This window comes from Schistocerca americana, chromosome X, assembly GCF_021461395.2.
Source record: "Schistocerca americana isolate TAMUIC-IGC-003095 chromosome X, iqSchAmer2.1, whole genome shotgun sequence".
NCBI lineage: Eukaryota > Metazoa > Arthropoda > Insecta > Orthoptera > Acrididae > Schistocerca > Schistocerca americana.
The window spans coordinates 940553857-940580264 of record NC_060130.1 but is presented as its reverse complement, the minus strand read 5'-3'; the positions used below and the strand labels follow the sequence as shown (position 1 = coordinate 940580264).

General features: G+C 41.7%; 1 protein-coding gene across 2 annotated transcripts in view; it reads right to left on the bottom strand.

The window, feature by feature from the left end:
• The window catches only part of LOC124555692 (carnitine O-palmitoyltransferase 2, mitochondrial), a 150094-nt gene that overhangs the window by 58128 nt on the left and 65558 nt on the right, over positions 1-26408 (bottom strand). For both annotated transcript variants that reach the window (XM_047129694.1, XM_047129695.1), the window contains exons 7-8: positions 16407-16677; positions 13162-13358 (exon numbers count right to left, since the gene is read on the bottom strand). In XM_047129694.1, coding sequence (XP_046985650.1) covers positions 13162-13358; positions 16407-16677 — 468 coding nt within the window. The remainder of the gene's footprint in view (positions 1-13161; positions 13359-16406; positions 16678-26408) is intronic.

The window sequence follows — 26408 nt, the reverse complement described above, 5'->3', positions numbered from 1 at the left end:
GACTGTGCCAAGCAGTATGCTACTAATGCTGTATTTGAACATTATGGGATAGTTTTTCCTACACATCTGCATCAACATACATTTTTCTACAGTTTGAGCAAGCAGCCATTCATCACACCAACTAGAAATTTTGTTCAAGTCATCTTGTATTCTCCTACACTCACTCAATGATGACACCTTCCCGTACATCATGAGCGAACAGCCACAAATTATTGCTCACTCTGTCTGTCAGATCATTTATGTATGAATGATATGAGGAAAATAAGGTCACAAGATTTTTTACACAACCAGAAATGCATATATTTCAATGAAACAGTAGCATAAATATTACAGCACTGTTGCACATAATCACCATTTCCTTCAATGCATTTTGTCAACCAGGCAATTAGTTTTTTAACACCTGCATTGTAGATGTGTCCCACCAACTCCTTAAGAATCCTGGCAGCGGTCATAGCCTTGGCATTCAGATAGCATATCACAGCGCATACATTGCACTTAGTGGGAGATGGAATGAGAGTGCTCACTTTTTATTGTCATCAAAACATGGGTCAAGATGCTACTGATGACCGTTGCCCCTCACATATTTCATTGTGCGCACCATACATAACAGTGGTACAAACTGTGAAAAACTCAATTCCCAGGTAGATCTACAGGCCTTGTAACCTCACATTCCCGATATCCCTTGTATATAGAGAATAAGAGCAACTATCAAACTTGCCTGGGGCAATCCTGATGATTCCCTTGCATCTGATGGACACTTGGTGTCGAGGACAACATACTGGGTTATTTAAGAACTGTTCAAGCCATGCACATATCTATGAACCTAAACGATACACTTGGGTCTTCATTAACAATCTACAGTATCAAATGCTTTCTGGAAATCTAGGAATATGGAAACTGCCTGTTGCCCTTCATCTATGGTCTGCAAGTTATTGTGCAAGAAAATGACAAGCTGATTTTTTAATGAGTGATGCTTTCTAAATCTATGCTGATTTGTGGACAGAAGCCTTTCCACCTTAAGAAAATGTATCATATTCAGATTGAGAATATATTCAAGAATTCTGCAGCGAATTGATGTTACAGATACTGGTCAGTAATTTTGTGGCTATATTCTTTTACTCTTCTTATAGACAGGAGTCACCTGCACTTTCCTCCAGTCACTTAGGACTCTGTGCTGGGTGAGAGGTTTGAAACAAATGCATGCCAAGTAAGGGGATGATGCTAAATAGTACTCTCTGTAAAACCAAACTCTGATTCCATCCAGACCTTGCAAATCTTTCACTTGCTTCTCTATGTCAGGTATGTCTATTACTATGTCCTCCATACGGAAGCCTAGATGACAGTCAAATGGCAACAAGTCTGTAGGAGTCTCCTGTGTGAATGATTTCCAAAATGCAAGATTTAAAATGTCAGGTTTCCTGTTTCTGTCTTCTTCTGCCACATCACACTGGTCAAAGAGTGACTAGATAGAAGCCTTTGACCAGCTTAGAGATTTTATACAGGACCAGAATTTTCTTGGGTTCTTGTTAAAATCTTTTGCTAAGGTTCACTTGCACTGCAGGCACTTTCTGTTGCAAAGAGCAGAGATCTAAAAATGTCGAGTGCTGGGCACTCAGATTGAAACGATATTGAATACCAGGTGAGCAGGAAAGCTGTGGTTTTTGTTATTAACTCTCAATTTCACTTACAAACATACAGAAGATAGTCAAAAATCAAAAAGAAAGAACTAAAACTATTATATCAATTGATGACAAAACAGTAGTACCTATTAATAAAGAGAAAAAGTCATAAAACGGTTCTAGTAGAGCATTTGTATACATTGGGCAGTGATCTATATCAAAGCTACTCCAATGTCAAAGCTACTCCAATGCTCTTTATTTCTAAGTGTGTGTGTGTGTGTGTGTGTGTGTGTGTGTGTGTGTGTGTGTGTGTGTGTGTGTGCGCGCGCGCGAGTGATAAGTAACTGTGCCTGAATGAAGATTAAAGTTTAATGTTACATTGACAACGTCATTAAAGATAGAGTACTAGCTTGGCTTGGGGAAGGATGGAGAAGGAAACAGAGTGTGTTCTTTTTTCAAAAGAACTGTCTCCGGCACTTGCCTTAAGCTGCTTATGGAATCCACAAAAAACCAAAACGTGGACTGCCAGAAAGAATTTAACCCACTATCCTCTAGAAATCAAGTTCAATGTCTCAACACTTTGCCACCTCACTTGGTCTACGTTTGAACACAAATCTTGTTGCTAACACAAAATGATGCTACTAACACAAATATGTGCTAGCATTGTGTGACCTCATCTATTAGATGATTTTAAAACAAAAATGTCACTGCTTTATAGAGTAGATTTGTATAGACATATTGTCACAGAAGAAGCCAAGTAGAACCATGGTATAGTGGTTATGATACTTAACTGTTGCACGAAGTGTCGTGAGTTCAAAACTCACATGGACTGTAAAATTTTAATTTCCATATTCGGTTCGAGTACATTCTAGAAGTATCCACAAATGTCAAGAATCATTGTACTGGAATGTTCTGTAGCTGTATATACACTGTAAGTGTTCTGGCCGGAGGCAGTTTGCTCCGCGCTCTTGTATGTGAAAGTGCTGAATAAACCTTCGTTAACTGAAATTAGTGTTCGTCATTCATCGAATTACACCTTCTACATGACATAATTCTGGTGGATACGCTTGGTACTGGAACTTGTGATAGTGCACATTATCGACGACACAGTGGCTCCCATCAGGAGGCAGAAGAAGAAAAGGACATTACGATGACAGCAACTGTGTGCCACCACGTGAGACATCCTTCCAGGTTCTCTGGTGACGATCGCCAAGACCCAAACAAGTGGCTGAAGGTATACAAGTGTATAGCCAAATTTAACAAATGGGATGACACCATGTGTTTGGCTAACGTATTTTTCTACTTGGAGGCCACTGCCAAGCAATGGTATGAGAACAACGAGGAGAAGTTCACAAGCTGAGAAGTATTCCAGGGAGAACTGCGCAAGTATTTTAGCGACACACAACGACAGAAGTGCAAGGCTGAAGATATATTAAAGTGCAGGGCACAGCGTCCAGGAGAAACTACAGCATCCTACATTTAAGATGTCTTTGAGCTTTGTAAAATAGTGGATCCTAGAATGAAGGAGGAAGATAAGGTTGTACATCTCATGAAGTGTGTTGCTGAGGACATGTACGAAGCCCTACTCCTAAAGGAGGTTTCGATAGCAGACGACTTCATAAAATGATGCCAGTACATTGAGACAATGCATCAAAAAAGAATTACATGCAGGAAGTTTGAAAGGATTCCAAATGTCGTATCGATGTCTGTGATGGAGGAAGCAACTGATTTCACAAGTGTTCTTTGTCACATAGTGAGAGAGCAAGTTCAGAAGGCACTTGGATTGCACGGTGATCAAAAAACAGAGACGCTTCATGAGGTCATAAGGGCAGTTTGGGCACCAAGGAAGACTGACATGTAGAGGACCAAGGATAACCAACCAATATGTTTCCACTGCGAACGACCGGGACATGTGGTATGCTATTGTCAAGAAAGGCGGCAGATATTTGATGACGCGCGCACCAGAAGACAGCAGACCAATCTTAGCCGACGTCAACTCTGGGACGACAAAGATGAACAAGAAGATGTGGGTGCACGATGATGTAGGTCACCATCGTCGCAAGCTAGCCGCTGGAGGGGACACTCCCCAACACGCCGATCAAGCTCCGGCCAATCACCTAGCCGCTGCAACCTGGAAAGCTAAAGGGTGCGACCTTCCTTGGAGGTGAGGCTGCAGAAGAGAAAAATCCTCCGCCGTTGGTCACTACTAAAATGATAGGAAACTACGTCGATATCCACATGGATGGCCGACCAGCCCAAGCTCTCATGGAATCTGGAGCATCATATTCAGTCATTTGCCAGTTGCAGAAAACCGTATTCGTCAACAACAAAACATCTCTGCTGAAGGTGACTAATGGGAAATATGTAAAACCTATAGGAAGATGTACCATTCGTGTGGGTATAAGTGGCCATACACAGCCCTTAGAATTCATCGTCTTACAAGAGTATAGTCATGACATCATTCTCGGATGGGACTTTTTGAAAGCTTCTCAGGCATTTATAAATTGTGGTCGCTCAAAGATCGTGCTAGACGAGATGAGATACTGTGGATAGGAAGATGGGCATCCGAGTGTGTGGAGACTGAGTGTGATGGATGAAGTGATCATTCCTGCAGTCAGCGCTATAAAGGTAATTGTCACATGTCATGCCATACACCAACTCATGGATCTTTTAGTGGAATGTAAGAGAAGCATACCACTGAAGAATAACTTGGGCATCCCAGCCTCTGTTGTCTCATTTAAGAACAGATTCGGCGAATTGCGGATAGTTAACTGTCGCCGAGAAATGCAGATCCTTCCAAGACGCATGTGCGTAGCAAACGCTGAGCTGTTAATTGAAGAACAGTTGAGCATCCTAGAAACCTCCCATGCCAAGTCTGTGGGCGAAATTAGCGCTACCACTACAAGACAAGATCTTCTAGCTCGACTATCACCAGATCTCACCAAGGAACAACAGAAGAAGCTACTTGACATTCTTCAAGAGTTCTCTGAATGCTTCAATCCACAGGTGAAGGGCAAATTAGACAAATCGTCGGTGATGCACCGGAAGAGCACCATCAACCAATAAGCCAGAGAGCATACAGGGTGTCAACAACGGAACGACAAATAATACGCAACGAGGTAGAGAAAATGATGATGTACGACATCATTCAGCCTTCGCAGAGCCCACTGTCGTCACGAGTGGTCCTCGTCAGGAAGACAGATGGCAGTTGGCGCTTTTGTGTTGATTACAGGAAGCTTAATAAGGTAACTAAAAAGGACGTTTACCCCCTTCCACGAATTGATGATACACTAGATTGTCTGAATGGGGCAAAGTTTTTCTCAACCATGGACATGTACTTGGGATACTGGCAATTCGAAGTAGATTAGGCTGATCGTGAGAAAACTGCATTCATCATCCCTGAGGGCTTGTATGAGTTTAAGGTAATGACGTTTGGTTTGTGTAATGCACCAGCAACTTTTGAACGGATGATGGATAATCTTCTATGTCATCTGAAGCGGACGATGTGTCTTTGTTATTTAGATGACATTATAGTGTTCTCAGAGACATATGATGAACATATAAAAACACTGAGGGCCGTTCTTAAGTGTCTCCAACAAGGCAGACTGACCTACACACAGATGCCAATGGGTATGGGCTCGGTGCTGTTCTGGTGCAAATTTCGGATGGAAAAGAGAAGGTTATAGCCTATGCTTCTAGGACACTTACAAAACCCAAGAGAAACTACTCAAATACGGAAATAGAATAGCTTGCTGTGATCTGGGCCATGTACAAATTTCAACAATATCTCTATGGAAGGCCATTCACAGTTGTTACAGACCATCATTCACTTTGTTGGCTGACAGGTCTTAAGGGTCCAACATTATGACTTGCCAGGTGGGCACTACGTCTTCAAGAGTATTACATTACCATAGTGTGCAAAAGTGGAAGAAAACACCAAGATGCTGACTGTCTCTCAGCAAACCCTGTGCAAGACCATCAACACTTTGATGAAGATAGTGACTGTCTTGCTGCACTCCAGGATCTCTCTGCTGAGCAGAAGAACGCCAAGATATCTCAAATTATGCTTGCCTTAAATCAGTCAGAGAATGTGAAACGAGAATTTAAGGTAATTAATGGATTACTTTGCAAGAAAAACTCCAATCCGTTTGGAAAGAGGTGGCTACCAGTTATTCTTAAACACATGAGCTTAGATATTATCCAGAAATTCCATGACACACCTGAAGCCAGACATTTAGGACTTCTTAAAACATACAATAGAATGCGCAAGCGATTTTTCTGGCCAGGTTTATTTAAGAGTGTGTCACTATGTGTTGCACTGTCAAGAGTGCCAGAGGAGAAAGGCAGTTCCCCAGAAACCACCTGGCCGACTCATACCAATTCCACCAGACAAAACGCCTTTCCAGCGTGTTGGGATTGACCTCCTCGGAAGATTTCCAACATCTGCTAGTGGCAATAGATGGATTATTGTTTGCACTGATTATCTGACACGCTATTCCATTACAAAAGCCGTGAAAACAGCCTAAGCATCCGAGGTAGCCAAATTCATCATGGAAGACATTGTACTGGACCACGGTGCCCTAAGATTGTTAATTACGGATCAAGGGAAAATTTTTCAATTGACTCTTGTGACAGAGATAAACCGTCGGTGTAACATTATTCATCACATGACGACTGCCTACCATTCGCAAACTAACAGGCTTACTGAACGCCTTAATATGACCTAGGCCGACATGCTATCAATGTTCATCAATGTTGAACAGAGCAACTGGGATGAGGCGCTTTTGTGTCGTTTGCCTACAACACCGCCAATCAAGAAAAATGGTTCAAATGGCTCTGAGCACTATGGGACTTAACTACTGTGGTCATCAGTCCCCTAGAACTTAGAACTACTTAAACCTAACTAACCTAAGGACATCACACACATCCATGCCCGAGGCAGGATTCGAACCTGCGACCGTAGCAGTCGCGCGGTTCCGGACTGCACGCCTAGAACCGCTAGACCCGCCAAACAAGACACCACAGGATTTATGCCATTTTTCCTGTTGCATAGGCGTGAGGCGACTACGACGATGGACACTGTGTTTACGTTACATCCTGATGACGTGGATGATGACTACATCGGCCAGCTATTAATCAGAGCTGAGCAAGCTCGGCAGTTAGCGGGACTCCACATGCTACAGGCTCAAGAAAACAATCGCCGAAGGTATGACGCAAGCCACCGCCCTGTTGTCTACCAGCCTGGTGACCTCGTCTGGATCTTCACTCCTGTTCAGAAGGTTGGTCTCTCTGAGAAGTTCCTCAGGCACTACTTTGGACCTTATAAGGTTGTACGACAGTTGTTTGACGTTACTTATGAAGTTGAAGATTTTGACCCCGACACAAGTCCACGTCCTTCGAATGAAACCCTACATAGATCCTGCAACCCAGGGTAAATTCGAAGCTCCAGCGACAGGCAACAAGTGGAAAAGTGACAGAGTGCAGCGGCAAAAGAATTGCTAAGAATATCACCGTCAGGGCGAGCATCTGTCATTGGGAGTCAGAGTATGCAGGACCGATGACTCGTTTCCAGACTAGGACGACATAACACTGAGATGCTGTTCTCTTAAGGAGGGAGCAGTGTCGCTGAACAATTAATTTCTATATTTGGTTTGGCTACAGTCTAGAAGTATCCACAGATGTCAAGAATCATTGTACTGGAATGTTCTGTAGTTGAATATATAATGTATGTGTTCTAGCTGGAGGTGGTTCACTCCGCACTCTTGTATGAGCAAGTGCTGAATAAACCACCTTCTACGTGACAAGATAAATAATTATTAACATGTATACTTATCAAATAATCCTTTTAAGTATTACAACATACAAAACGTACTGTGCGTAATTGGGTACAGGTAGTAAGTATCTAGAGTCAGTCCGCCAACATGTGAGCAAGTTTTCCTCTCTGTTCTATACTATGTTCCAATATACATTTTTCCAAATGGAGGAGCACTGTGCTCAATCTTGTTTCTTTAATTTCTGAGTTAAGTGAATAGCATTTTGACATAAATATTGATGATGCACTGTGAATGTGCCATGAGTTCTATAAAGTGGGAGAGTAAGTGATATGCTGCTGGAAACTGAGAACTGGTCACTCGGCCTATACATAAGACTGCAAGATGGCCGGAGCAGGAGCAGAGTACTACAAACTATCTGCACGATATGAAATGACCTCCGATATGTTTATCATGATATTTTGTGAAAATATAGTGGAAAGTTTTGGTAAAATGTAAATAATGTAGGAGTAAAGGAGACCACTCACTAAACAGCACAAGCATGGAGTCGTCGACAGACACACACACATGGGAGAAAGAAAACTTGCTCACACCCCTTCCACCACCACCACCGTCCTTTTGCATTAGGACTGCACAATGGAGGGCTGACAGGTGCATGAACTAGATATGTGATGCTTGGGTGCCAGAATCGGTGGGGTGCAGCCCATGATGTAAGTAACATGGACTGGGAGGGGGTGACAGGACAGAGGAAGGGGAAACTGTTGGGTAGCTGGTGTGGGGACAGTGAGTTCATGAAGATCATGGCTAGGAGGATTACTGGAGTGAAAGATGTATTGCAAAGACAACTTCCAACTCCATAGTTCAGAGAAGCTGGTGATGGCAGGAAGGATCCATATAGTGAAGCAGCCATCGAAACCAAAGCATGTTGTGCTCAGCTGCATGTTATGCCACTGGTTAGTCAACTTTGTTCTTGGTCAGTCTTGAGGTGGCCATTCATTCTGGTGGACAGCTGATTGGTTGTCATACCAACACAAAAACCTGTACAGTGTTTACAGCAGAGCTGGTCTATGACATGGCTGCTTACACAGTGGACCTGACTCTGATGGGATGGGATAAGTGTGTAACAGGGCTGGAGTAGGATGTGCTGGGTGGGTAGATCGGACAGGTTTTGCTTTTGGGTCTGTGACATGGGGTCAGGAGTGGGAGTAGCGTATGGATGGACTAGGATGTTGTGTAGGCCAGGTGGGCAATGGAATACCACTTTGAGCAGGATCTTTGGTAGGATGTCCCTGATTTCTGGGCATCACGACAGATAATCAAGGCCCTGGTGAAGGATATGATGCAGTTCTTCCGGTCCACGGTGATGTTGGGTGAAGAGAGGATGCTCCTCAGTAGCTGATTCAGGTTGGTGGTGCAAGGATAAGGAGTATGTGAGGATATGGCATGAGAAATGTGTTTGAGGACTAGGCTTGTGAGGTAGTGCCTATATGTGAAGACCTTCGTGAGACTTTCAGCATACTGCGCAAGGAAGTTCTCATCACTGCACATCCACTGTCTATGGGTGGCCAGTCTCTATGGGAGCAATTTTTTGGTGTGGAAGGGATGACAGCTGACAAAATGCAGGTACTGTTGTGGTTATCACATTTAATATGGACAGAGGTGTTGATGGAGCCATCAGAGAGGTGGCGGTCGATGTTCAGGAATGTGGCACGTTGGCTCGAGGAGGACCAGTTGAAATGGATGGCAGAGATAGTGTTACGAGGTTGTGGAGGAATGAGGACAGAGTGTTTGACCCTGAGACCAGATCATGAATGTATCATCGATGAGCTTGAAGCAGAAAATGGGTTTGGGAGGCTTTCCTTTAGATGGTTCATAAAAAGTTTGGCATAAATAAGGGGTGCCATATAGGTGCCCGTGGTTGTGACACAGGATTTGCTTATGTACCTTTCCCTCAACAGAGTAGTAGTTGCGTTTCAGTCCAAGGGTAACCCAAGAGCCTGTTTTCCTTTCTAACTAAAATTACCAACTGGATCTATAGACAAAGCCAGCAGAGTACATGTGTATTTTCTTTGACTCTCCCAATACTTTCTCAGAATAAACTCATCACCTATGTTTAGAGTCAGCAATTCTACACTTACAGACTTTCTTATGGGTGGCTTTGGATATAACGACAAGTCAACAGTTCACTAGAGCTATTAATATGCACTAATTCAACTCTCATTTTGTCCACAATTGATTTTACAAATTTCAGTTTATCTTTTTCAGCAGAATATTTGGATGAATGATAATGTATCACTGAATACTTCACAAAATAAAATAACTTATTGAAACAAAGTAACAGAACAATAAAACATGGAAATAAATATAATTTCAGCATTAGACTAGTAATAGCAACTGAAAACCCACTGCCATCCACCAAACACACAGAGAGGTTGCAACCTCCATGATTTTCCACATTACACTTTGTATGAGGATTACACCTCAATGTTTCTGTATGTTCTTAAGACAATCTAATAAATGATCATTTCATAACATAAGAAAAAATAATAAATGACACAGTATATGACTTGTGTACAATGCATAACTCCGTGTAGGGAGTTACCAGCTCAAACTCCTGAGCACGATTCTGTACAGGCCACTGGATATGTTGTTGAGAACATGCTGCTGCTTCAAGTCCTCCTCTCCATACCATGCCATACTGAAAGCATACATTTACTATACAGCCCCTAAGCAGCATTTTTAACAGTATCACACACAAGTGTATGTGCTGTATTGCCAATCAGGATAATCACATTCTCTACTCATATTATTTCTTCTCCATGAAAATGGGACTCATTTCTATATTTCAGAAATGATTTAAATACATAAGTAAGTTTTCTGTTTGGAATTCTTTTAATCATTTAGTTGGAACCATGACATGTCTTCTATACAGTGTCTATATCTCATTTCTGTTTGACACTTTAAGCAATATTTATTTTTCAGTCATTTTCATCATTTGTTACAGGAAAAAAAGTGTTTGCCCATGTAACAGATTTTTGTGGCCTATATTAACATTAGCAGTGCATCATTCCAGTACCTCGTACTAATACTGTTAATTATAAAATTGCCAATTTTTGTACGATTCCGAGGTTGAACTGCAGTTAGTTTGTACCTAGTTTTGATCGCTTCTATGACAAAAGTAACAAATAGTGTCAATGTATAGGAACATAGTGGAGGCTCTACTCCGAGTTAAAAGGAAAAATCCCACTTACAATGAACATGGTTTACCTTAACCAAGAAATAAACATACCAGAATTTGGCATCAGAATTAAGTGTTTGAAGTAATACGAACAAAAAATTACAGGAAAAACAGAATGAGACAAGACTGCACAGGAAGTAAAACATTATTAATATATTTCCATTAGGAACAATCACCTTTTACGAGGGCACACTAGCATAAAAACGAAGAGCATTACCTACTTCAGCAAAAAATTGTTTTACACAAAGAGACCTAACAATAAAATTCAAATACAATTTGAACAAAATAGTTGTGAAAGCAACAGTAACAGACTGTTTTGGTGAGGACTCATACATGAACATTAACTGAAGTAACAAGCTGAGTTTTTTTAGTAATAGAACTACTACTTCAATCTGAATCTGGTATGGTGCTTTGTAGATCTCTCAGCTTTTCTCTAATCTCTTCCTTCTTTTTCTCCATTTTTTGAGGACTTCTCAGCTGTCATTTTCTCTCCTCCTGTTCCACCATACCCACCGTGTGCATCTTGGAAGCCGTGTATTAATTGCTTGATACAAAACCCCATGCGTCCTTGGCCACATCATGAAAAGGTACAAAGGACTATGACAGAGGCTTCAGTCAAATTTTTGACCAGAATGGAGGAGCGGTCAGAACTGGCATTGCCATGGAAGATAATGCAAGCAATCATGATGAATCTCTTCAAATTTTCACATCCATTCTTGTTCCCAATGCCACAATCCAGGATTGATGAATGAAATCACGATTCCCACTAAATGATTGAGGATTCCTCTACTGAAATGATTTCTAAAAGATTTTGGAATTCACAGCTTTATGATCACCACAGTGATTTAAGGCAGTAAGATGTGTCGATGCTATGCCTGACCGTTTCCTAGCAAGGTCAACATTCTGGATCTAATTATATGGTGCCCTACATAAAAGAATACATCACAGTTGATTTATCCAAAATTTGGTATACTATAATCTTCATAAACAAAAGGCACTCACTTCATAATGCCAAGTTATCTTTCTCCGATATGTCACACTGACCCAGTGCTTTTTTTGGTGGCATACCCATTGTCCACTTTCTGAGATCGCTACAGAGTTATGTTGCACTCAGATCTATATTGAAGATATCTGCTCCTATAAAACTTGTGGTCTGATAAATTTTCTCATTAATTCTCTGACCACAGAATGGAGGGGAGTATGGAGGAAAAGAGTTAAGGGGACATCTCACAAATTTAGTCAGAAACAGCTCAACTTGAGCAGCCACAGTCTCAAGAAAGGCAAGATGAGCTCTCAGCATCTTGTCCCTCATCCACTACTTGGTAGCTTTGACTCTTAGGAATTCAAATAGTGACCTTAGGTTTTGCTTTTACCTCCTCCTGTTCGTGCTTTACCCTTTCTACTTCCTTCACAGACCCACTGTTAATATTTTCTGAGCTCTGACTGCTGCCATGTTATTTTCCACTCACCAAACGATACAAAACTTCTGCAGGATAACAGACGTGCCTGTAATATTGCTGAAATCAGTCAGTGGGAGGGAAAATTTTTGAACAGATCATATAAAGCTCTTAGAAACTGAACAAGGTTCCAACCACTGCTAATACTAATAGTTTTAAAGGTACCATGCACTGTACATATGCCACACAACCTAAAAGTCCAAAAGTATGGGATCCCCTTGTTTACCCTCGAATTTAAGCATGCTTTTCAGTTCCCTTTGGAATGCCATACAAACTTTAGGGCAGTCTGTGGATACCTGAACAGTTTGCCCTTTCAAATTTTATCTCCTTCAGCTAGAGCTATTGCAGTGCTTTTTGTGTTCTAATGACACTATTTTAGGTCTGCCTCTAAAATTCTATAATCAATCTTATTCATACACACAAACAATTAGATTGATAGCTGTTGGCATGCTACAATAGTAATTTTTTGGTACATATAAACAGAAAATGAAATGGGTGCAAAATTATCATGCCCTAGCATACCTGGTTCAAAATAAATGGATTCAAATAGGCCGTGAACTCCCCTAAAATGACACCTTTGTCATCACACCATGTTAGTAAACAAAGCAGTACTTACATCTGTATAGCTGTTAATGTAATACCCTTCACTGCGCATTCCTGTTCACACCATGTCATGAAGCTACAAAACCACAGGACAACAATAACCCAGGGAAGCATAGCCAGGATGCAGCAAAAGACATGCAAGCCACTCCATTTCAAACAACAAAAAATCACAGTACAACTCAGCTGGCATGGCTTGGCAAGCCGCAGACAGGCCGGGCTGGGCTAGCTCATCAGTTAGTTGTACTGAGTGAGGGGAAGGGTGGGGGATAACAAGGCACCAGTAGCGGCTGGTCACACAACTCCGAGCTGATGGTGAATGGTGAGCACAGCACTGCATCGAGCCAAGCTGAAGACAAGCAAATGTCTCTTCCCCAAAGCAAACTGGGTATCATGCCTTTTCCATGGTTTTCAGGCAAAACGCAAAAATTCTGCAGTTTTCCTGAACACTGGACACCACAAAATACAATATGTACCTAACATTTTCACCATTTTCTCTGGTTCACAGTTGGACACTGTAGTATCAGGATGAATCCTCGGTTTTGTACTACTGTCCTTGAATACATCAGTTAAGTAACGAAGCACTGCAACACCGTCTCCCCAAGAGTGTTCAAAGTTTATTGCTGCTACTCCATCTTTGGAAAAAAGAAGGGAGAATGATTTGTCAAACCATCTGAAATAAATAAAACAATTTGGTGGATCAACACATTTTACAGATATCAGACAAGAAAAACAGAATTTTTACTAAGTGATCAGTAATCAATACATTTATCCTTACTCACATGATTAGTTCAAAGCGTAAAGTTAGTAAGAACAGCCCAAAATATTTTAGTAAAAGCAAACATTCAGCTGTGGATAGTAGCACTAACACAAAGACGTAACTGTTGTTCTGGTGCCACCAGACAGTACCATGGACATCGAGTAACAGGCGAAACATTAGTATCAACTGCTGTGGCCCAATTACTCAGATGGCATTGATCCTCAATCCTGTGCTTGGATGGGATCATGCCAGACTCCAACATAAAACACACATTTTACTCAATGATCCTACAGCCATCAAAATATATTCGCTGAGTTGTGAATTCTTTCAGAATCAACTGTACTGGGTAAAGCTATACTAACCATTGGTGACATGAAAACTTGTGCCAGACCAGGACTTAAACCCACATTTCTCACTTCTCGCGAGTGGTCTCCTTCCCACTTCGGCTCGGCAAGCACGTTCCCTAGACTGACCCAAACTTCCACATGTCACACTGTCTACATCCTTATGTCATAGTCTAATCTGTTCATCCCTTAGTACTTGTTACTTTACTTGTATTCCCACACCAGAATGAATTAAACTATTATGAATTGAGGATATTGTTTTCATTATCATCGTATGCCCTTCCTGAAGTTTGTAATACATATTTTACTTGACAATCCCATAGCCATAAATATATTTTTCAAAATATATTCATTGAACTGTGGATTATTTTAGCATCAGCTGTACTGGATAATTCAGTAAATATATTTCAATGGCTGCAGGATCGTCATGTAAAATATGTATTACAAGCCTCAGGCAGGGCATACATTGACAATAACAACAATAGCCTTGCTTCCTCATAGTTTTATTCTTCCTGGTGCAGGAATACAAGTAAAGTTGTGAACACTAAGGCATGAATAGATTAGACTATGATGTAAGGATATAGACAGCGTGACACTGGAAGGTTGGGTCAGTCCGGGGAGTGTGTTTGGATAGTGTAAGTGGTAATGTGAGCCCTCACAATAAGCAGTAAATCTGGGTCTGAGGCCTGATCTGCCACAAATTTTCACACGTCACCGATGAGTAGTATATAGCTTTACCCAATAAAGCTGGTGCTAAGTGAATTCGCAATTCAGTGAATATATTTTGAAAATTCCTACATACTAGCGCACATAGGGCTGGTCAAAATCTCTTCCCTGTGTGATAAGATGCGAGAAAAATGTTATTGCACTGGCTACGGTGCTATTCTGGTGGACACTGATACAGCTTGGACTGGGCTTCCCTTGGGAATACGAGCATAAGATACCTATGATTGTTGCTTGGTAATATGCTGTATATTTATGTTTGTCTCTGCGAGTAGATCACCCTTTTACAAAAGTTGGGATGACTTGGGATCTGTGATGCATACAAATCAGACTTCAAACAATTTTGGAATTAGGCTACAATGTGGGTTTTTCAACTCAGAAGGAACTACAACAACTACTAATGCAAACAGCACAGGCTTATCAGGAGCCAACTACAGCTATATTACAGGCAGTGCACGTGTTAGCAAATATAGCAGGAATGACTCCCACTCCATCCATGTTCATGGCCATTCTTCCATTTACTGAAAAACATGAATAGTGAGAAACTCACTGCCAACAACTGCATTTATATTTTGGCTTATCAAATTTCCAACTTGGAAGGACAAAAGGCTACGTTCTTGTCACTAAACTCTAAACTTTACCATCTAATACAAAAATTACAATCATTAACATAGCTGGTGAAACTCGAGTTGTGTGGTATGTTTCCTCTTTTTCAACGAAGGAATACTTTTGGAATAAGGATAGCACTCAATGAAAGGCAGAAGCCTTGAGACATTGACAAGCACACATATTTAAACGGCTCCAATTGCATGAAATGTTCCAGGTGGGCTAGGTTGGGATGGGTGTTGCATCTGGTGGGGTGGGTATAGGGAGAGAGGTGTTGAGGGATGAGTGGCTAAAAGTCTGGTGGGAGGCAGCCAGTCTGCCAGCAAGTAATGATGGAAGAAGCAGTGACAGGAGCATGGGCTCAGCATGTAATGCACGGTTGTCAGAGCCCATGGGGAATGGTGCACGCTGAAGGTGATTTTGGGACATGAATTTGTGAGGGGGTCACAGGACGGAGGAAGGGAAAACCATTATTTGGAGAGTGGTGACAAAGAGCTACTGGAGATTGAGGTCAGGACGATTAGGGGAGTATAGGAAGTGTTGTAAGGACAATTCTCATCTGTGTAGTTCGGAAAAGCAGGTGGTGGAGGGAAGAATCCCGATGGCCTGGGTTGTGAAGCACACATTGAGATGGAGCTTGTTATGTTCAGCTCTATGTTGTGCCACTGGCTGGTCAACTTTGTTCTTGGCAATGGTTTGGTGGTGGCCATTCATTCTCGTGGACATCTGGTTGGAGATCATACCGACATAAAAAGCTGGCAGTATTTGCAGCAGAGTTTGCATTTGATGTCAGTGCTTTCACAGGTGGCCCAGCCTCTGATAGGGCAGGAAATCTGATGTGTCCTTTTGAAAGGGAACGTTATGTTATCTGCATTAATAAATGTAGGTAAACCCTGTAAAACCTACATCTGGATGGTTGGTGGGAGACTGAACCCTGACCATTCCGAATCCTGGAATCAGTGTCCAATGCCTTGGGCACTGCATCACCAGGTTCATTTGCGTCCCTCTCCCGTTTTCTCTTTACACAAGGTCCAGGATGACTACATTGCCTAATCCTCGAATAACCAATTACCTAGCATCTTTCCTCATGTTCAGAATGGAGAGAGACCTAAGTCCTGAGAGTTATACTTTTGTGTGTGTTTTTTGTTTATTAGACTTTACAATTTGGTAATAAGATGTGTCTGTAGATTCATTTTGGGCACTCTTTTCTTTAGATAAAAAATATTGGTCTGAAGTGTCACATATAATGAAAATATATATGTCTAACAGCTATATAAATAATTCTCACCTGTTCCTACCATCACCATGTAGAAGACACTGCATCATGTATTTTTTGTCATCAGCAACACTAACATCATCCAACACCAAATTAAAAATACTGGAATCTATTAATTTTAAGACATCTGCATTCCCTATAGCTTCCAGATGTTTTCTTGCTTTGGCCCAAACATCTCTGTTTTCTGTTGTGAGAATCCCAACAGGATATGAAGAAGCTGGAGCCTGATGCTCAGCTATATATTTTACACATGTAAATATATCTGATGGGTTTAGTATGTTCCCTATTAAGAAAACAGAAAAAATAACATAAACAATTTATAACAAATATTTTATTACAGCTGACTACTGTAACATATAAAATATGTTATTTCAACTGTCAATTAGTATAAACTGTTCATGAAAAGAATAATAAGTTATGTGATCACCTCTGTCATTTATCTACATTTGATTTGCTTCATTTTTGACAAACTGCCTATATTTTCTTACTGAGGAATCATATCTGACTTAGAGCATTGATCATCTGGACTTAAGTTTCACAGTTGTTTTATTAACAAACAAGCTCTTAATTTTGATTAAATTAGAAGAATTCAGGCACTACGAAAATATCATCATCTTGATTTCACTCAAAACTCTTCCATCCGTTATAAATAAAAACCAATGTGCAAAAACATCTTCAGAAAATTTGTCAATTACTTGCAGCTTTTCTCTAGTTAAAATAACCACTCTTCTTCATTCCATTTCTGTGATGAATATTCTGCAGTACCTACAATTAAAAGCAACGGCCACCAAATAACACACATTTTCAAATAAATATTCCTGGAGAATATTTACAGGTGTCCACAAGTAAAAAAATTACACGTACATCAAGAATTGAGTAAAAAACAAAGAAATGCATGCAAAATTCTAGTTATATTGTTACCACAATGATGCTGGATAAAATTGCCACAAGCAAACCAGGAGTCAAATTCTACATGATTGACAACTGGTTATTTAAGAACAAGATAGTAAAGAAGTCACCAGTATTATAGTTTGTAGCGGTTTCTGTAGAACATTATTTTTTAGCTGAGAGTATATTACAACTTTGATTTTTTTACACTTTGGTGTTACTATTATACCGTATTTACTCAAATCTAAGCCTCACTTGAATCAAAGCCGCACCTGAAAAATGAAACTCTAAATCAAGGAAAAGGAAAAAAAAAAAAAAAAAAATTTTCCCGAATCTAAGCTGCTCCTGAAATTTGAGACTCAAAATTCAAGGTGAGAGAAAAGTTTTAGACCGCCACTCCAGTCCATTGTAACATGAAACACAATTGAGGTCGAATGGATGAAGATACAGCTACCGTAGTCTGGCTCGAGTCGTAAGCTTAACATTTAAGCTTTACCAAGTAGTCATTGCTATGTGTCAGGCGCTCTGTCCATATTTATACGAGTAACCTTCCTTTTTCACATGCTTCGTCTGGTTTGAATTGATCGCTTATTTTGCTTTGATCTGATAAGTGCCGTTCTCTTTGTTATAGGTGTTTAAGTCTTTCTAAGCTAACGTAGGTTTGCCTTTCCTTAATCTTATCTTAGAAGAAAGATTAAGCAAAGGCAAACCTACGTTTCTAGCATTTGTAGACTTAGAGAAAGCTTTTGACAATGTTGACTGGAATACTCTCTTTCAAATTCTAAAGGTGCCAGGGGTAAAATACAGGGAGCGAAAGGCTATTTACAATTTGTACAGAAACCAGATGGCAGTTATAAGAGTCGAGGGATATGAAAGAGAAGCAGTGGTTGGGAAGGGAGTAAGACAGGGTTGTAGCCTCTCCCCGATGTTATTCAATCTGTGTATTGAGCAAGCAGTAAAGGAAACAAAAGAAAAATTCGGAGTAGGTATTAAAATCCATGGAGAAGAAATAAAAACTTTGAGGTTCGCCAATGACATTGTAATTCTGTCAGAGACAGCAAAGGACTTTGAAGAGCAGTTGAATGGAATGGACAGTGTCTTGAAAGGAGGATATAAGATGAACATCAACAAAAGCAAAATGAGGATAATGGAATGTAGTCTAATTAAGTCGGGTGATGCTGAGGGAATTAGATTAGGAAATTAGACACTTAAAGTAGTAAAGGAGTTTTTCTATTTGGGGAGCAAAGTAACTGATGATGGTCGAAGTAGAGAGGATATAAAATGTAGACTGGCAATGGCAAGGAAAGCATTTCTGAAGAGAAATTTGTTAACATCGAGTATAGATTTAAGTGTCAGGAAGTCATTTCTGAAAGTATTTGTATGGAAGTGAAACATGGACGATAAATAGTTTGGACAAGAAGAGAATAGAAGCTTTCTAAATGTGGTGCTACAGAAAAATGCTGAAGGTTAGATGGATAGATCACATAACTAATGAGGAGGTATTGAATAGAATTGGGGAGAAGAGGAGTTTGTGGCACAACTTGACAAGAAGAAGGGACCGGTTGGTAGGACATGTTCTGAGGCATCAAGGGATCACAAATTTAGCATTGGCTTGCTTTTGTGCTCACTACTGCGACTCACAATTTAAAAAAAGAGGAATTGTCTCGCAAGCAAAACAATGGCAAGAGACTGCTATTTGTTGTTACTTACACTGCTGCTTTCTTTGATCATGATCAAGAAGAACCAAATAATAGACTGCGTATGATGGAAGATGCTCTGAACGAGAGGTAAGCAAAAATTTTTCTCAGTTTGAAAATCTTTGCAAACGCCTCTTTAGTACATTACATTCTGCACAGATATTAGAGTCATCTTAGATTTAAAAATCTAGTCAGTTGCCGTGCTTCATTTCCGACTGTATCACTATTCATCACAAGAATAATACGAATATAAACATGACATGATATGTATATTCTTCCGCGTTTGCTGTTGTCTCACTCTAGTTTCGTAGTTTATTAGGCACACAGGATTTAAATGAGATAGCAGCAAACACGAAAGAATGCATGGCATAATGTTTACATTCTTCTACCTTTTCTTTCAATTTATTTACTGATGCAGAGGTTTTGGCGCCAGTATTATCTTCGTGCCTGCAAAGCATGCCTGTGTAGCGCTACATATATTCAACAGTAGAAGTTAGATGTAGCAGCACCTACCAACATATTTCAGAACTTCCGCTTACTTTGCACTCGATTCTAAGCTGCAGGTGGTTTTTTTGATTACAAAAACCAGATAAAAAGTGCGGCTTAGATTCGAGTAAATATGGTAAACAAACAGAAATTTAAGCAGTGCAGTAGCAATTAAATTAAGATATACAGTCCTATAAAACTACAACACACACAAATTATGAAAAATCATAAAAATTACAAAAGTCAAATGTAAACACAATATAGCTCAGAGGGACAATACTAAATCTCAGTATTTCAATAAATGAGACATGGACAGACTTAATACAATTAATTGGTAGCACGGTGTTATAAATTTTGTGCTACTTGTACTGATTAATATAAACCATTCTTTAAGCTTAACAAAAATAATAGCATTTTGTGCAGCTGGAACTGCTGTATACAAATGGAACAAAAATTTGCTCACTCTGATGCCATTGTGCAACTCCTTGCATATGAACAGCACAAAAATTTCTGACAAAATTTCAGCCCACGCATATTTTTGGCAGAAAATTGAGGTCAAAAAAGGCAGTTTGGCAACACTGTAATCAAGTATCTTCATTCAGTGCTCTGAATGTGTGCTGCCCAGTTAGTGCACTGTACAGAGTTTTGTATTAGAAGGCTCTAGTTCAAGATTTTAGGCTTCTTAATCATTATTCTTCAATTACATAAGGCCTTATAAAAACTACATGCACTTACTTAAGCAGACACAGAAATGAGAGTACAATCATTTTGTTGACATAATACATGTAAGGTTAACAGAGCACAGGTTGAAAAGCGTACATCAGTACATGACAACATCTACATCACTACTTCGCAGTTCACACTTAAGTACTTCACAGATGGTTCATAGAACCACTTTCAGACTATTTCTAGACTGATTCAGTCTCCAATAGCACATAGGAGAGACAAAAACCTAAATCTTTCTGTGTGAGCTCCGCTTTCGCCTATTTTATAACGATAGTCATTTCTCCCTATGTAGGTGGGAATCATCCAAACATTCTGCATTCAGAAGAGAAAGTTGGTGACTGAAATTTCATGAAAACATCTTGCCTCAAAGAAAAATGTCTTTGTTTTAATTATTGTCACCCCCAACTTTCTTATCATATCTGTTACAGTCTCTCCACAATTTATTGATAATATTAGGTTGGTGCATAAATTCGTAGCATTTTCTGTAAGTTTAATAAACACAACAGATACACATTGATTGATTGATTGATTGATTGATTGATTGGAGACGGGTTATGAGACCAAATGGTGAGGCCATTAGTTCCACGTTTGTGAAGTTAGTCCCAGAAGAAAGACGGTCCACTGTAAGTGGATGGATCAAGGCAGGGGAGTCAAATTATAAAATAATAAATATTAAACACACACAGTAACAGGCATAAAAAGGATGGACCAAATCCAAAAACTGGAAGCAGTCATGTGGTAACAGACTGAGAAGACTGTGAAAGAAGGCCCAACCACAACCAACAGGCCCCTGCTCCTCCAAGACTAAAATAGAACCTTATACCTGGAAATAAAAACCACTTTCATGGAGAAAACAGAGGACCAGTTCAACCATCTGCGAATCGTCATACTTAGCATGAAGGGCTGAAAGAAGGGGACATCCCACCAATATGTTTGATACCGTCAGTCTGGCTCCACAACCACATTTTGGGGGTGGAAACAATGTGTGAGCCTGGTATGACCAATGCATAGACAGCATAAAACAGTGGACTCCTTCCAAGAGCAGCAGAAGGAAGAGCACGAAACTGCAGTAGAATCCTTGATTGTGTGGAGTTTATTACTGCGAGGAGTAGTGCACAATATGTCATTCCATTTTTGGGGGATGAGAGATTTGCATATCCACAGCTGAGATCATGAAAGGAAAGGAAGTATCTGCTTCTCTAGCCAAACAATCAACCAGTTCATTCCCTGGGATGCCCACATGACTTGGGGCCCAGAGAAAGCCAACGGAACAAGCGGCATGGCCAAGGGCAGAGAGAAGGTCATGGATAGCAGAGAACAAAGGGTGATATGAGTAGCATCAGTCTATAGCCTGGAGGGAGGCCTGAGAAACAAAAAGGAGGGCTCTGAATGGCTAGAAGCTCCACTGTGAACACACTACAGGATACCGGCAATAAACGATGTTCTAAGCCAGCAAGAGAAGTGAAAGTGTATCCCACCTTATCGACTGTCTTAGAACCATCAGTGTAAAAGATGGTGGCACCCTGGAACTCTGCAACGATGGCACATACAAGACGTTGGAAAACCATAGGAGCGACAGAGATTTTAGGACCCTGGAACAGATTGGTCCTATTCAGTGGTCTAGGTACCACCCAAGTGTGGAGGGGAGGGGGGGGAGGGGGGGGAGGGGGGGAGGGGGGCAGGTTATGGTAAGGAAGACACTGGGTGCATTCCAGTGAGTGGAGATGGAGATCCCATCTGGGGGAAGTGAGACACATGCCAACCAGTAATCCCACCCTTGGGCAGGTATCCGGAGGGAGGCATTCTCTCGTTGGCAGATAGCACAGGGTACATGGGATGGTCAGGGAATTGGCAAATGGCAACTGCGTAAGAAACCAGGAGTTGGCTCCATCTATATGTAGAGGGGGAATCCCCGTTTCTGTGAGGAGACTATCAACAAGACTAGTGCAAAAGGCACCAATAGCCAGATGCACCCCATAATGGTGAACAGGGTCAAGCAGTTGCTGAGCCATAAACATGACTATCATAATATAGTCTGGACAAGGCCATAGAACAGTAAAGTGGACAAGAGTGAAATGGTCTGCAACCAAAGATGTGTGGACCAAGAGGGGAAGAGCATTAAGCTTCCGCACACATGTAGTCTTTAGGTGGCAAATGTGGGGCAGCATGTCAGCTTGTTATAAAAAATAAAGCCCAAGAAACGGGGCTGTGCTACAACATTGAGGAGCTGGTCGCCTAAATAATATGCTGGATTAGGGTGTACTGTGGATCAACAACAAAAATGCATAACCTGCGTTTTGGAGGAAGAAACCTGGAAGCCATGGGAGGTGGCACACGCAGAGGCCCGTCAGATGGCGCCTCTGAGTTGGCACTCAGCAGATGCTACCGAGTGGGAGCTGCACCAGATGCAAAAATCATCGACGTAGAATGCCAGGGTAACCAGAGGCCCAACAGAGGACACAAGTCCATTGATGGCAATGAGGGAGAGAGAGAGATTTAGCACAGAACCCTGAGGGATATCATTCTCCCCCGATGCGGTTGAAGACCCTGAGGAGGTGTTGCGTCTGGGAAACATCGAAGTGTTAGATCATCTGGTTGTGAATGGAATCCAAGTTCGGGGTCGTGTCTCGTGAAGAGCTAAGAGCAGGCAGCAATTCCCATTCAGTGAAGGGTTCATTATAGTGCTCAGCATGGTGCGGGACGAAACAAAGGTGAGCTCTGTCCAATTCTGCATTTCTACTGGAGAAAGGTAGTAGGGTAGGAAGAGGACGACAATGGCACTGCAAAGGGTGTCACGAGGCGTTCTGCGAGGACCAATGGACCAGTGTACACAGCACCTTGGAGGTTAAAACCCAGGACAGTTGACTGTTACTGGCAGCCCAGAAGGCTACAGGGCTTGGACCAAACCTGCGATGAAGAGGCATATGTCCCCAGTGAGGAAACATAACCCCCCAGCATTTCCTTATACTCCGCTCAATAAGGTAACGAGCCTTGGCACAGAGTGTGTCATCGTAACTTCCTTGCGCTTCAAATCTCCTGTGCAGCAAACTACATAAATTTAAGTATTAACTGTGTTTTTCTTACTCATCACTTCTTTTTCCGTGTGTTTTTCCATTTAGGAAGCTTTAATTTTCGAGTACTAGTAATAGTGTTCCACAGATTTCGTGTTTGTTTTGAATACAGTCCAGAGACAGTTAGTGCTTATTTTCATTGTTTCCAACAAGAAGTGTCTAGTAATCACAGTTTAGACAGCTATCAGCCACCTTTATTGAATTAGCAATCTAGTTAAAAGTTGATTACTTAATTCTCTACAGTAAATTGTTGATTTCTTGGGATGGATAGGATGTGTGACTGCTGTGTACAGACGCAGGAGGAGCTGGCCACTGTTCGCGAACAATGGAACGTGCTGATGGCCGCGGTCAGCCATCTTCAGGCTTCTGCTTTGGAGTGTAGCAGCAGTGGGGAGGCTGGAGAGTCGCATGGTACACCCCAGATGTTACATGCTTCACCCACAGTCCCTGCTGTCAAGGCATCTTCGTGGGTACCAGGTGCGGTTGGGCCACCCTCTACATCTACATCTACAGCCATACTCCGCAAGCCACCTGATGGTGTGTGGCGGAGGGTACCTTGAGTACCTCTATCTGTTCTCCCTCCTATTCCAGTCTCGTATTGTTCGTGGAAAGAAAGATTGTTGGTATGCTTCTGTGTGGGCTCTAATCTCTCTGATTTTATCCTCCTGGTCTCTTTGCGACATATACATAGGAGGGATCAATATACTTCTTGTCTCCTCGGTGAAGGTATGTTCTCAAAACTTCAACAAAAGCCCGTACTGAGCTACTAAGTGTCTCTCTTGCAGAGTCTTCCACTGGAGTTTATCTGTCATCTCCATAAGGCTTTCACGATTACTAAACGATCCTGTAACAAAGCATGCTGCTCTCCGTTGGATCTTCTCTATCTCTTCTATCAACCCTATCTGGTACGGATCCCACACCAGTGAGCAGTATTCAAGCAGTGGGCGGACAAGTGTACTGTAACCTACTTCCTTTGTTTTCGGACTGCATTTCCTTAGGATTCTTCCAATGAATCTCAGCCTAACATCTGCCTTACCTACGATTAATTTTATAGGGTCATACCATTTTAAATCATTCCTAATGCCTACTCCCAGATAATTTATGGAATTAACTGCTTCCAGTTGCTGACCTGCTATATTGTAGCTAAATGATAAAGGATCTTTCTTTCTATGTATTTGCAGCACATTACACTTGTCTACATTGAGATACAATTGCCATTCCCTGCACCATGCGTCAATTCGCTGCAGATCCTCCTGCATTCCAGTACAAATTTCCATTGTTACAACCTCTCGGTATACTACAGCCTCATCCGCAAAAAGTCTCCCCGATGTTACCCACAAGGTCATTTACGTATATTGTAAATAACAACAGTCCTATAACACTCCCCTGCGGCACACCTGAAATCACTCTTACTCCCCAAGGGGAGCGGCGGGTTCAAAGGCGTTCACGTCGCACGAGGCAGAGGGTCAATGTGGAGGCAGCCCGTGGGGCATCGCCCGCTCTGCATGTGAGTGGCCATGTGGCTGCTCCTTCAGCAAGGTCCGAGCATGCACACAGCGGGAGCGGTTTATTAGTGATTAGGAGCTCCAATGTTCAACAGGTGATGGAACCCCTTAGGGGTTGGGTTGGGTTGGGTTGTTTGGGGAAGGGGACCAGACAGCGAGGTCATCGGTCTCATCGGATTAGGGAAGGATGGGCAAGGAAGCCGGCTGTGCCCCTTCAGAGGAACCATCCCGGCATTTGCCAGGAGTGATTTAGGGAAATCACGGAAAACCTAAATCAGGATGGCCAGAGGCAGGATTGAACCGTCATCCTCCCGAATGCGAGTCTAACCACTGCGCCACCTCGCTTGTTATGAGCCCCTTTGGGAAATAGCGGAAAGGTCGGGGAAGAAGGCCAGTGTTCACTCTGTCTGCTTGCCAGGGGGTCTCATCTGAGATGTGGAGAAGGCCCTGCCAGCGGGTGCACCCAACTGCAAATTTTTGCTCATGTCAGCACCAATGACTCCTGCCGTCTAGGTTCAATGGTCATCCTCAGTTCATACAGGTGGTTGGCAGAGTCGGCGAAGGTGGAAAGCCTCGCTCGCGGGGTGGAATCTGAGCTAACTATTTGTAGTGTGTGTGGTGTCACCGCCAGACACCACACTTGCTAGGAATTTCTCGACCTCCACTATCGGGTGGAGAAATGCAGAGTCGCCCTGAATAGGTCAGCCATGCACTACATGCAGGAAGCGGCTAAAAGGGCAGCGGAGAACATGTGGAGTGCACATGTGCGTTTTTTAGGTTAGAGAATTCCCTCCCTAGGCCCAACAAGACGCCTCCTGAGACGCGAAAAGGTAGCAGTAGGCAAAACGCAACAGGGAATGACAATATTAATGTAGTAATAGTAAACTGCAGGAGCGTCTATGGAAAGGCCCCAGAACTGCTGTCATTAATAAACAGTCACAATGCTCACATTCCGACTGGAATGTATACCGCAGAGACAGGCTGGACAGTGAAGGGGGAGGCGTGTTTATAGCGATAAAAAGTGCAATAGTATCACAGGAAATTGACAGAGATCTGAAATGTGAAATAATTTGGGTGAAGGTCATGGTTAAAGCAGGCTCAAACATGGTAATTGGATGTCTCTATAGGCCCCCTGGCTCAGCAGCTGTTGTGGCAGAACACTTGAAGGAAAATTTGGAAAATATTTCGAGTAGGTTCCCGGACCATGTTATAGTTTTGGGTGGAGATTTTAATTTACCAGATATAGACTGGGAATCTCAAACATTTATAAAGGGTGGCAGGAACAAAGAATCCAGTGAAATTTTTTTAAGTGCATTATCTGGAAACTACCTCGAGCAGTTAAACAGCGAACCGACTCATGGCAATAACATATTAGACCTTCTGGTGACAAACAGCTCCGAACTATTTGAAACAGTTAATGCAGAACAGGAAATCAGCAATCATAAAGCAGTTACAGCATCATTGATTTCACCCGTAAATAGACATATTAAAAAAGGTAGGAAGATTTTTCTGTTTAGCAAAAGTGACTATAAGCAGATTTCAAAGTAGTTGATGGCTCAACACAAAAGTTTTATCCTGAGTACAGATAGTGTTTAGGATCAGTGGACAAGGTTGGTTGGTTGTTTCGGGGAAGGAGACCAG